This window comes from Micromys minutus (genome assembly GCF_963924665.1).
Source record: "Micromys minutus genome assembly, chromosome: 1".
NCBI lineage: Eukaryota > Metazoa > Chordata > Mammalia > Rodentia > Muridae > Micromys > Micromys minutus.
The window spans coordinates 177,334,030-177,347,578 of record NC_137969.1 but is presented as its reverse complement, the minus strand read 5'-3'; the positions used below and the strand labels follow the sequence as shown (position 1 = coordinate 177,347,578).

Sequence of the window (13,549 nt, the reverse complement as noted above, 5' to 3'; positions counted from 1 at the left end):
GAATATGTCTAACATCACTGAGTGGTACATGGAAGAATGGGAAATCTTGATACGCATACTTTACCACAAAAGTAAATATTTTTAAAGAAAAACAAACAAAAACCCAGAGACTGTTTCAGAGACATGACATCAAACTGGATCCCAAGGGACTCAACTCAGGGTGCCCAATTCACCACGCAGGGAGGCACTGTTTGACATGCCAACCAGCTTACTTTGCCTTTTTGGAACAGAAGTGCAAATACTGAAAGATTTATGGAACCTAACAAAATGAAGAGCTTATATGTAAAAACTAACTGACAGCACTGTCATTAAACATGGAAGGTGACAAGAAACAGGAACCAAAGAAAGACGAAGGCCTCGCACTTCAATAGCTGTAACATGGACGAAGAGATATGAAGCCTACTGTCTTGTTAGTGACAGTACCCTGCACTGAGGGACACTTATCTATTAGAGCTTAGTGGAAGAGGAGATAGAAAAGAAACACAAGGCCCTAAAGCATGGTGGCTGTGTTGAAAACGACAAGGGCATTTTCTTTCTAATGCTCATCTGGAGCCAGGCATACATGGGCATGACACTACACTCAGCTGTGCAATGCGATTTGGAAGTCACCGAGATCACTTGCTACTTGAATTCCCTCCAGCAAAGCCAGTGGCAAGAGAAAGGTCAGCACTCTAGGAAAATGCCTGACGAGCTGGACATAGGAGAACGGGGAAGGGGGGGCAACAGTCACTGCCTTTTCCTTCAGCTCTGTGTGCTCACGAGTGCGTACCTTCCTCCTTGCCAACCAATGGCCTAGCAGCAAAGCGAACAGGCAGAAGGTCGGGGGAATAGGAAAAAGACAAAACCCTCAAAACACGCCAAAGGCTTCAGGAGGCTGTGAGGGACACAGTCAAGTATAAATATGAAAGAAAGCAGATGGAATTCTAGAAATGGGCCACAGGCAGATGCGTCGCAGCCCCAAATGTGCTGTGTGCACTTTAGGAAGAAGAAGTCAGATTGCTGTGGAGAAAAGTCAAAGCAAAGTTCAGCCAACCTAGAAAACAGAGCTTAAGTAAATATGGATTTCTGTATTAGGTAAAATCACCACTTGGCAGAAGGAGCTTTTGCAGAATCCATTAATCTACCTGCTAGCGTTCTTGATAACCCTCACTGAAAGATGCAAAGTTGTTTCTCTGCCTATCCAGGCACAGAAGAAGACAATGTTTTTATCAAACTGCAGAGAATTGTAGACTACGGATTTTAGAACAGGAACCAAGAAGCGCCTTTGACCATCTGAACCTGGTATGTGCAGGCGTAGCCATGAGGCCATGCTCCCATGAGGCCTTGCACCCATGAGGTCATGCTCCCATGAGGCCATGCACCCATGAGGCCATGCACCCATGAGGCCTTGCACCCATGAGGCCATGCTCCCATGAGGACATGCTCCCATGAGGTCATGCACCCATGAGGCCTTACACCCATGAGGCCATGCTCCCATGAGGACATGCTCCCATGAGGTCATGTACCCATGAGGCCTTGCACCCATGAGGCTATGCTCCCATGAGGCCATGCTCCCATGAGGACATGCACCCATGAGGCCATGCACCCATGAGGCCATGCTCCCATGAGGACATGCACCCATGAGGCCATGCACCCATGAGGCCATGCTCCCATGAGGACATGCACCCATAAGGCCATGCACCCATGAGGCCATGCTCCCATGAGGACATGCTCCCATGAGGCCTTGCACCCATGAGGCCATGCTCCCATGAGGCCATGCTCCCATGAGGACATGCACCCATGAGGCCATGCTCTCATGAGGCCATGCTCTCATGAGGCCATGCTCCCATGAGGCCATGCTCCCATGAGGCCATGCTCCCATGAGGCCATGCTCCCATGAGGACATGCACCCATGAGGCCATGCTCCCATGAGGCCATGCTCCCATGAGGACATGCACCCATGAGGCCATGCACCCATGAGGCCATGCTCCCATGAGGCCAAGCACCCATGAGGCCATGCTCCCATGAGGCCATGCTCCCATGAGGCCATGCTCCCATGAGGCCAAGCACCCATGAGGCCATGCTCCCATGAGGCCATGCTCCCATGAGGCCAAGCACCCAATTGGGAAGACTTAAGAGGTTTGGAAGGGGCAAACCTAGTCTCATATCTCTGTATCAGAAGGCAGCAGAGAAGAAACACACAGGAGCTTGTCCTGGCTGTGCTTCCTTATGTCTCACTTCTGGAAACTTCTAAATCCCAAGAGCTACTGACCAGTCATCCAATTTCCTGTGGGGTAAAGAAGCTGCTGGAAACCGGAGCAACACACTTCACCTAAAGGCCGGAAGTCTCTCCCTACTCCCACCCCCCTGCTTAGTCATCAACCTTCTCAGGCCCCACATTGCTGCACAGGGACTGCTGAATGCATAATAAACAGAAGAGACTGGAAACATCTGTCTATAACAAAAACATACTGGCACATCACATAAATGAGTTTTTCTAGTCTAAGAAAACTCAATCCACCGAGTAAGCAGCCATCTCCAGAGCCAGCTTGGCTGAGAATAAACTCAAGTTCCTTCTCTTTGTCCCTGCCTTCGCTTTCTGCTTGTCTCGCTTTCTTTTACGGTGCTACTCAGGAGATCCACATCTTCCTGAAGACTTAAGACTTCCAGGCTATTTTGGACACGGCCCTTTCCTTCCCCTGACCGGCCTCCGAGCTTTCTCCGCGTCAAGGCCAGCCTTTGATTTTAAAGCACCCAAGTGACCATTCTCAGGAAGTAGGGGCTCCTCCTTTCTGCAGGGGTTCTCAAGGGCAAAGGGTAGTGGAGTATAGAATACACGGTAAAGTATAGGAGCACGGGAATACACAAGGACAGGTGAGCTTCTGACATCTGGAAATTTAAAATGCTCTATAATCTAAAACCAAAAAAAAAAAAAAAAAAAACGCCAAACAAACAAAAACAAAACACAGTGTGGCTATGCATCCTGGTCTAGCCTGGAACTTGCTACACAGATCAGGCTGGCCTTGAATCCACCCAACTGCTGGGGTGTGAAACTCGTGTTATCACATCGGATCTCCTTGCAAAATTACTTTTGTGACCAACAGGTCAGTGGCTCCCTACTGCCTATAACGTTTTCATTCCTCAGCAAAGAGCTGAAGTCCCTGACTGGGACCTGCTTCTCCACGCTTCCCTTACCACCCTGACCTTGAACCAAATGGATGCAGTAGTTAATGAACAAGCCTTGCCCAGAGATCACATTCTAAAGTTCACTGTTCTCAGACCAACAACAGTTTCCTTTTCTCTCTTCCCTCTGAAAATTTTCTCATCCCTCCCGGTCCAGGTAAAGGACAGAACTGGTCTCTGCTCCTGAAGTTTTTTACGTCAGGCTGTTGTGTAATACTTTCCCCTCAAGATTTAAACATTTCATCCTGAAGGAAGCTCCTTAAGCAGGAAGGGAAACAACTCAAAACAGCTCCAGGAAGTCCCTGAAACTGACCATATTCTCTAGGTCCCAATATAAGCTAAGAGTCCCTCTTAGAGAAAGGAAGCCAAGCTACAAAGAAACTCTCAGACAAGACCAGCTACCAGACAAGCAATAATTAGCTGAGCTGCTTGGAAGAGATTTAGATCAACTGAGGCATATAGAAAGGATACTCTTTATCCTGATGAGTGACCTATAAGCTATGCAAGTGTGCTCCAGGTCTCCCAGCTTTTGTGAGCTGTCACCAATGCTGAACTGGGCCTTGGAGATGCAACTGTCTGAGTCACTTCACCAGTGAGTTGAACTTTGGAAGCATCAGCATCGGTACTTGGTCTGTCGGGGGTTTCCTATCCAACACATGTGTTTTGTTTCCCCAGGAAAAGTTTCCTTATGATATAAGATAATATTAACAACATCGCCTTCTTTTAAAGCAGAATGAAGGAACAGACTAGTCAGCCCCAAGCATGGCAAACATGGCTCTGGCAGGCCTTGCCCTTCTCCCCCATTCCCTCTGCCTTGCTAAAAACTGTTACATTCCTAAAGCTAGCCACACCAAGGACCATTCCCTTATTTGCCCACTTCCTCCTCCTGAGGCTGACTACCAAGGTCCAGCTATCAATGTACTGAAGTCCAGCAATCAAAAGCCCCCTTTGGTTCACCTAATTAACATGCCCAGTCAAAATTAAACACCTTATACTAACATTGGGTTTCCCTTTTTCTCTTTATTGACTGTCATTTGTCTAGAGGCCACATCTGTCTCCTTTCTATCCAGAGGCAATCCTTTGCCCCCCTCTGGGACAAATACTCTCCCCCCTTGTTCCCTTCTCCCTTGTCTTCTATCTCCTTCTATCTCCTATCTTAGTCTCTTATTCCCTGCCATCTGTCCTTCTGGGGGAAATAAATCTCTTTTGTGCTGAGAACTTAGTCTTGGGGGTCCTGAGCCGATTCCGAGCTCTTCATAGAGCATTTACATAATGGATCAGGTTCTCAAATTCCCCAAGTCAGGAAGATTACTCGTTCCCTGAGGACAGAGAGAATGGCACACAATCTTTTGATATAGGTGTTTTCCTTCCCATTTTACAGTGAGGAAGCCAAAGTTCTAGACATATGCCAGGAAATGGCAGAACACAAATTAACACCAACTCTGCCCTACCCCATGGGTACTGATGTCTCACAGAAGCTAGAACCTGAAGGACAAACCTTCTCCCTTATGCTGACGTCCACATCTTTACCCAGAGTTCACATCTCAGCACCTTCTCAGCCTAACCTTCAGACCTAGGTTTAGAACAGAATTTCATCTCTGGCCCACTATTCCTTGAATCCAACCACAGAATATGCACTCAGAGGCTTTCGGACATAAATGAACTACGGGCCATGCATGTCCTGTGTGGCAGATGCTCTCTCCAAAGTAAGATGATGCCACATACATCAATAAAGAGGAATGCAAATATTTTAATGGTCATGTAACATGAAGGTGGCATCCTCACGTGGGGCAGAGTTTGAATTTAACTACTAAGGTTGAACATGCCCAATGAAAGGAGAACCTCAGCAGCAATGAGTTCCTAATAAGTTAGTAACAGCCCTTATCCAACCCTTTTCAGTATTAGGGGTCTCCATTACCTTTCCTGCCCCAACAGTGTCAGTGGGTCATTTGGGGGACAGTAAAGGTGTGAGTGAGGTACACAGGCCTGGGAACCATGGAGCCTGAGGCTCCTCCTAGTTGCATCCTGACTCCCAGGCCTGCCTTTGCCTCTCACACTGAGGAAGCAGAGATGAGATTTCTGTGGTTCCTTGCCAATGAGGTAAACCGATCTCCAGCCCCTTTTCCTACCCTGAGAGGATGCCAGCGAGCCCCGAACTCCAACTGAAAACTACTCCAAGGTGATTTTTAACCTGGGGAGAAGTAAAGGATGACTTCTGTGTGTGCCAACATGTACTTTAGCCATGCGAAGTCTGTCATTTCCATGCAGCTGCTTAAGAAACAAAGGCACTTTGTGCAGAGGCATTCCCTAGCTTTAGAGTCATTTTAAATGGAGAGAAAAAAAATCTGCATTTAAAAAGTCATGCATGTTTCTTAGGGACTGTAAAAACTCTTCCTACAATTTTTTCAAAATCTTAGAACTTAAGATTTGAAACATACTTCCTTTTCAGTTACCAAATTCAGCCTTAGAATATAAACATGGATGATCAGAGATGTACTCTGCAAATGTTTTATTGTGGTTTGGAAGGGAGTCAAGCATTGCCTTTCTCTATGGGAGAGATAAAGGGAACTCTAATTAGAAGTTTATAGATAAATTAGGGCGGATAGTCTACTAACTGACGTGAAGCTAGTATATGTGAAGGGCAGTTGTTCATGTCCCGGTTTTAAAAGCTCTGCAGTTATCCCAACTTCTGACAACGGTAACACCTCAGTTCTGGTTCAGGCCAACTCACGAGAAAGACGGTCTCTACGTGTGACCGCCGTGGACCTCTGGAGCCTCCTTACCTTGAAAGTCATGATGAGATGAGTAAAGTGGAATTCTGCTTCCAGGTCCAGTTGGATCGTTACGTTCTCCACACCTGGATTTCCACAGCAATAAAGGAAACAGTAAGACCAATGGGAACCGCCTCTGAGCAACTGACTCTCTTCCCGCGTGGTCCTTAAGGCCCTCATACTAATTTCCCTTTGCATCTTAAAGCTGGAGTTGATGTTATTAATGGGTTGCACTTACTTTAGCGGTAAAGCACAACTCAGAATGATATTTTTTAAGTTTCCCATAAATCACTCTGGAGCTCACCGCCACAGACATCTGGCAAAGGGCCTCTCAATGCTGCTTGCAACATTTCCCCCAACCCTCCAAGCCAAATGCACCCCCTCCCCCAACACAGTCTTTGCTGTGCACAGTAGGGGGAATCAGTCTGCAAAGACACAGAAGAAATACAAATAATTGCTTTTCCTCCTGACAGCAAAGAAAGCAGGTGAGTATCACACAGGTTAATATGTGCCAACTCATCCCTGGTGAAAGCAACCTTCAGCCAACTTCTGCATCTGAGGCAAAGAACTAGTCAAATAAATAATAAAAAGACAAACTGTCCCTGGACAGACACAAACTTCTTCCCTTCCAGGGGGAAAGCCTGCACAAACAAGATTGCACAGAGCACAGTGCCCTGAGGGTCAGAGGCCCACTTGAATACACTAAAAAAGCCACTGAAATTCCAGGGACAAGAAGCACCTCCCCTAACCCCCAGAGACCTCTAAGATGCCTCCCTGGGTTAAGAGGACTCTTTTACAGTCCCTGTAAGAAGATGCCTCAGGGTCCATCTTCCCAAGCAAAGAAGTCTGGAGGACAGGAATGTGTCAGAGTGAATCATGTTACAGCTGGTATATTCTCAGGAAGTCAGGAGGACCTTTTGAAATAAACTTGCCTGCTGGAAAATGGCCAAGTCGACCGAGGGGGGAAAAGTGGTCACTGGAACGGATATGAGTTAGTTGGAATGTTAAAGGAAAACACCGCAATCATTGCAATGAGCCTTATCTAATTTGCTAAAAGAAAACCATCGTACAGAACCACTCTGGGCAGTTCTTTTTGAGTGAAGTATTAGCTAAGCAACTATACATTTCTCCTCTTCTAGGCATTTGAAAACCTGTGGTGTTTGTTCAGAACTAAGAGATAATAAAATAAGGGGAAAGCACAAAGCAAGACCAGCAACATTTCTGTAACAAACGGACGGTATTCTGCATCCCCCAAAGCACATTCCATTTAGATTTACAGCCCCACAAAGGTGGGTGGTTTGGGCATTTTCCTCTTAATATGGAAAGGGGAGGGACTCTACAGAGAAGAGACCAAGATTATGTTAATGTGTATAACTTGTCATATCCAAGCACAGAACCCTGGGGAGAGTGAATTAGAAGTCTCTGGGCACTGTAGTCCAACCCTGAACCTGAGCCCTTGGATTCAACCTCACCCTCTAACCGCCCAGCTCCCTCCCAACACACAGAAAGGAGATAAAGTCAGAATCAGTCTTCAATTGTGAGCTATCAGACAACGCAGGCCAGGCACAGTGACAATGGGTGACTTGCTGGATGCCAAACCCCATCTGTCTAATCTCATCTTCTCTCTGTGACAGAACTCAGGCCCCCACTGTTTGCAAAAATCTTTCTGGCATCTGGGTCCTTTTGTTCCCCTCAACACTACTGAAAAGAATGAACTCCTGACATCATTAAGAAAACCTTTAACCACATCCAGCTATTTTAACATTTCTTAACTTAAATGGGGCCATCCCAATGTCCAGGAAGCAATGTATTTCTACTTTATTGCAGGGGTCACTCCAGAGTGTGGGGGGTGGGGAAGAGTGCCTAGACTCTGCTCATGAAAAGGTTTAAGCTGTCTGCAGTTCTGTGACTCAGACGGATACTCTTCTTTCACACTGAACCACATTACCTAGTGTATTCATTTGTAAAAACTGACCCCTCTGAATAATTAGCTATATCCTTTCTGAGGGTTCATCTCCCCTCCCCCCCCTCTTGGCAAGTTTGTATCCAATAGGATTCTCAAGACTGACCAATAAACTAGACTAAAATCCAAGTCCTTCTAAGAAAATCTACAATTTATAGCCAGCCACCGAAAGCCATAACAGAATTCCTCCTAACAGAAGGACAAAGGACAAGTACCAGCCTGTATCCGAAGACACAGGACAGGTAATGAGGACAGCTAGCTGTTTATGGCCAAGTTTACAGTCACTTCCACAAGGACTCCTTCTATAATTAAAAGATGTAATGAAGTCCAGCATAAGAGTCAGCACACAGCTGCTATCTCAGGCTGGGAATCCAATGTCAAGACTGAGGCAGGGGGGTTTCAAGTTTGAAGCCAACCTGTGTTTCATATAAGCCAACAGGTTGTTCAAAAAACAAACAAACAAAAAAACCCCAAAAACCTACTAAGATCCATGTTACATGGTTAAGTAACCAATACGCCAACTGTGCCTTTATTCCACAGATTTCACACAGTCTTGGTTTTATAGCAACATTAATGTATCTGATTGACTCATTGATTAGGCTGCATTCTCATCACTGCAAAACAAGGAGGCATGCTGCACAATCGTCACAGATCTTATTTTATGGGACTATCGGTTGTTTCATGAATCTTGGTGGGAGAGGGGCTGTGTGGGTTTTTTAGTTTTTTTTTTTTTTTTTTTTTTTTTTGTTACCCACCCACTTTCTTGAGGGCTGGTAAAAACAGTAACAAAAAGTGCTATGTTCTATGGAAGGCCCGAGGTATATAGTCTTCCCGAGCTCTATCCTGACTCCAGTCAGGACAAACCCACTCCCCAGAAGCCCCCTCAGGGAGAGGCCTAGAAAACTCCTTTGGTCTAGCATCAAAGGCTGCTTCCTGACAAACTTCAGGAAGAAGGGTCAAATCTAACTGAGCAAGTTGCGTGCCCCAGACAGTAATTCTGTCAGGGGCTCTAATCAGAGAACCAAGAAACGAATCGTCACAAATACCCATGTGAACTTCTTCCCAGTTAACACTCACACACACGCCAGGGAACTTGTTCCCACACTAATCACGTACCATTTTCGGATTGCCACCAAATCTTAAGGCGATTTGGAGCAAATGTCGTGACCACATTTTCAATGAGATGGCTGTCAGGATTGAGGGTCTCATGATAAGGATCTCGGGAATCACATATGAAGCATTTCTTGTCCTCCTAAAAGAGACAGCAGTTGCTTGAGTTCATAAAGCAATGTCGTTAAAAAACAAAACATTAAGTCCACAGAACAGGCAACAAAAGACTACCTTCAAGAAAGATGAATGTGAAAAAAACTATACAATGTGTGGCCTGTTTCTCACTCTTAAACTTACTCAACTGTGCTCCAGAAAACTATTTCCTCCTTTCTTGCAACTTACAATCGAGAGCAAAAGACAGCATTTGTTTCTATAAGCTACTAATTTAATCAAAATTAAAATGTCTAGGCTTGCATCTTGATCTCTTACTCAGCTCCCTCAGAAGTCAAACACAAAAGAGGTATCAGAGACTGTTTGCTGGCATAATGTAAATTGAAAAGGAGAGGAAAACAAACAAAACAACAAAAAAGCAAAAGAACAGAAAACAATCCAGCCTGATTTTCTAAAGCCTACACAAAGCAGGTACCATAGGCCCTGGGGGCCAGGTTCTGAGCTTCAACTTTGCCCAAGGTTGGGAGATAGCCAGCAGGTTAACCTGAAAACTGCTCAGAGTATCTGGGGCAGGAATGCTGGGATCACTACAAACTGGGGGTACTTCTGAGGATCCCACACAAGCCTGCAGTAGAATAAGGACAGACTTTGGTTTCTACAGAAGTAAAGTCCTTTCTTGCTTTTTGCCCCCCTAAATGGCAGCCACTCAGCATAAGATCTCCCTTCACAGCACGTCACAGTGAACCATAAACAACACGTCAGGGCTTCTGTTTCCATATGGGGGCTTGGTTCTGTGCCTACATTTTTCTGTAATACAGATTATTTTTACATATAAAAATGATGTTAAGAATGAATACCCACAGACCAATACACATCTTATAAACAGAATTTGGTCAGAGGAGATATAAGGACAATATAGACTGTTCTTTACATTTGTATTTATTTAACTGACAACCAAAAAAGAAGGGGGTGGGGGCAGGACCCCTGGGGCAGTCAGGGTGGGGGCAGGAAGGGATCAGGAACTACAGTCCTTCTATACTCCTTACAATGCAACAGTTAATCATACAAACCTGCGAGCCTGGCTCTACTTGCTTTCAAGTGAAGTTTTCACTGTGTATAAAGCTGATCTCAGGATCTGGCGACTCATTGACAGAGCCCCCCTGACCTCTGAAGTGGATGTTAGCAAGACATGTTAGGTGAAATTAAAATGCTAATATTAGAAAAGGTGACATAAATTGCCTTCATTAGCTTGTAGTCAAGGGAACTAGTTCTAAAGAACAATTACCAGAACTACAAAAAAAAAAAAAAAAAAGTTTAATTATAGCCTCCCTTCTAATCAGGAGGAAACAGTCTAGACAACTCTGTATAAACCTGGAAGCAAATGAGTGGAATCCACTTCATGTCATGACTCTATTACATGACATGTGCAAAGCCCAGTCACCCACAAGCAGGGGTGGACTGAGAGGGTTCTACATGCAGTCTTTGGAAGCTGCCCTGCATGTGAGGAACACCTATTCCTATCAAAGGCCCCATTCCATTTCCAGCCTCTTTTTATTTTTCCTGGAGGGTGGGGGGCAGGGGTGTTGGGAGGGGTGGAGAGAACATTGAAGAAAAAGATTCTGCTCCAGAATTCCGCATGACTTTTCTCCCCTCACATTAGCTCTTATCTAAATATGACCAATGAAATCTAAAACCTGAGACCACTTTCAGAAGCATATACCGCTCAGAAATTTCATTTTGGTCTCACACTACTATCACGATGCCATGACAACCAGGGCATTTCTCAATAAGCCAATAAGGAAGAAAGGATGTCTGATCCCGACTGAATCACCTCCAAAGACATTAGTGTCTGGATCATCCTTAGACTCAAGAGAAAGATTGAAAATCCAACACCAATAAAAGGGATGACCATCTTCAATACACAACTTCAAAAGGGTTTGAACAAACACCAGCAGCGACAAGACAAAACACATAGGACCCCCTACAGGGCACGGGATGGGGACTAAGCTCCTGTAGCCTGGGATTCCCCTACTGATGCTGGTGGTAGGTGGCAGGAAATGTTTGGTGGTTTCGACTGTGCAAATGGAGATTGGGATGACAGGGTGAGCTACAGGCTTAATCCCAGGGCTCCTCTGCTGGTTGTACTTCCTATCTGGATTGACAGCAGGATGTGGAGTCTCGGGGCAAGCTTGCCCCTTTGATCGGCCGGGAGGAGGAGGAGGCAGCCCACAACACATTCACTAGCCAGACCCGCCTCACCTGCAGGTGGCTGACAATACAGTAGGGCTCCGGTTTGTGCAGTCCGCATGTCGAGGTCACTGAGAGCTTTTGAGCTCGGCCGATAAGAAGGTCGCCAGTGGCAGGGTAGCAGCTGCCTTCGGCGCAGCCATAGCTGAACTCAGGTTCCTGAGCGCACACTCCGGCGCCCCATAAGACTACAGAAGAGAAAAGCAACAGGGTTAGGAGGAAGGAAGGGGACAAGGGACAAGCGAAGCAAAAGAAAAACAGCAGGAGGGGCAGATAGAGAGGATTCAAGAGAAAGGAGAATGCATAGTGGAGAGACAGGCACAGAAGAGGCCTGTTAAGGCCGGGACAAGGAGAGGATGGGGGAGACACCCCAGACTCATTAGGTTTGCTAGCAGTTAGCTGGTCATTAAGTTTGACTAGCAGTCAGCTGAGCGCAGCACCAAAGAGACCCAACTGACTCTTTTGTCTATTCTGATCTGCCCCAGCTGAGCAGAGCCCCTCTACGGGTGGACGTAGTGACCCAGTCACTTCGATGTGCCTGGACCAGGGCGCAGTGAGGTTGACCCTGCCACGCGTTGCATACCCGCTAATGAAAACCCTCGGGCATAAGGCAGTGCGCGCATCCTCGGTGTGAGTGTGGGAAACCTGTGGGCGTGGGGGGGACACAAAAATATGTCCGCGTGCACGCGCCAGAGTCACCGGCGATCGCGCCCGGGAGAGACCGCGTTTGCGGTAGAAGCTGATTCCCCGAGCTAGAAACAGGCTCGTGTGTCTCTGCAGCTCTGTGTGGCTTTAATGCTTCGCCATTCCAGCAAAGCACCGGGCCCAACTGTTCATGGTGCCACCCAGAGACAAACAAGGATGGTTAATTAAAGCCACATGGCCCCAATCTGTTCCCAAGTCGAAGCCTGCTCTGGGCCCCGACACTTTTGTGCGTAACTGGTTTTTCCAGGACCCTTCGCAGCCTGCCCAGACACACCAGGGAGCCTGCCTTCTACGGTGGGGAAACAGCGTTTAACTGGTAAAAAGGTGCAAATCCCCGGAGCGATAGCCTCGGAAGCCCGCAGGAGCGCGAGCTCTGCGCGCAGAACCCAGGGGATGCGGGTCCGCGGAGCTCCGCGTGCGCGGTCCCCGGCCACCACCGAAGCGAGAGCGGTGGCGATCAATCCCACGGCGTCCTTTCCAACCACTCTCCCTCCTCTCTCCCCTCCCCAAGACTCCCTTCAAAGCGGGGGCAAACCGGTTTGAGGGTTTTCGTCCCTAACGCCCGAGCACACCCCTCCCCCCCAACCCTTAGCTTGAGTTACCTAGGACACCAAAGGCGAACACCTGGAGCACCATGTCCAGTCCCTGCAGCTGAGGGGACGCGGCCCGGGAAGGAGGACGCGGCAGGCAAGCTGCCTGTCTTTTCTTCGTGTCTTCCTTTCTGGAGAGGTAGAGAAAAGAAAAGGCAAATGTTGGGAGAGAGGAGAGGGGCCCTTCCATTTCCTGCCGCTTCCACGGAAGCGGGGGCTGGGCCCAGGAAGGGGGTCCAAGTCACTTAGCTACTTTGTTCTCCTCACCCGGCTGGGCGAGCGCTCCAGCCGCTCCTAGCAGCCCACCGGCCCAAAGAAGGGAATTAGAAAGTTTCGCCTAGGGAGGAACCGAGGGAGGCGTCTCTGCTCATGCGCACATGGAGAGCGGGGGTGGAGGGGGCGGGAGACAGCAAGTTGGCTGGGGGTGGGGGTTGAGGTCCAGGTCCCACCTCCCCAGACTCTTCTTTTGTTTTAAGGCAGCGTGTGCTGACGCGGTAGGGCTTTGGCACTTGAGTTCCCAGCGAGGGTTGGAGGGTCCATTTCTGAATCGGAGCGCGTTGGGTAGGGATGCGTTGGGGCTGGTTCCGGAGGTAGGTGTGTGTGTACATCGGCCTGCAAAGAGGGCCGGTAGGACCTACCGCGGACTCATACATTTACGTTTATAAGTAGTGAGTCATGAAGTGTGCCCAAGGCTAGAAACTCTGGCAACTAGCCCTGGAGGGAGGTGAGTTGGGTTCAGCGCTTAAAAAGAGGGTCAACCTGTCTGGTTCTTAGGAACTTGAGCTCCTTACACCTTACACCACATCTCAGGATCAAAAGCTTTGTGTGGATGGGTGCTACCTGTGTGGTGTCTTCATATTTCGTAGGAAGGACACATTCTTTGCGCACGA

At 47.5% G+C, this 13,549-nt stretch overlaps 1 protein-coding gene and 1 pseudogene across 2 annotated transcripts in view; one reads left to right on the top strand and one right to left on the bottom strand.

The window, feature by feature from the left end:
* LAMB1 (laminin subunit beta 1) overlaps nt 1-12,864 on the bottom strand; it is a 65,092-nt gene extending 52,228 nt beyond the window's left edge. Inside the window, exons 1-4 of the mRNA XM_080915212.1 lie at nt 12,672-12,864; nt 11,377-11,552; nt 9,013-9,148; nt 5,946-6,019 (exon numbers count right to left, since the gene is read on the bottom strand). Coding sequence (XP_080771338.1) covers nt 5,946-6,019; nt 9,013-9,148; nt 11,377-11,552; nt 12,672-12,849 — 564 coding nt within the window. The 5' untranslated portion in view covers nt 12,850-12,864. The remainder of the gene's footprint in view (nt 1-5,945; nt 6,020-9,012; nt 9,149-11,376; nt 11,553-12,671) is intronic.
* LOC308419540 (actin, cytoplasmic 2-like) overlaps nt 1-13,549 on the top strand; it is a 1,056,985-nt pseudogene that overhangs the window by 954,091 nt on the left and 89,345 nt on the right. The window lies entirely within an intron of this gene.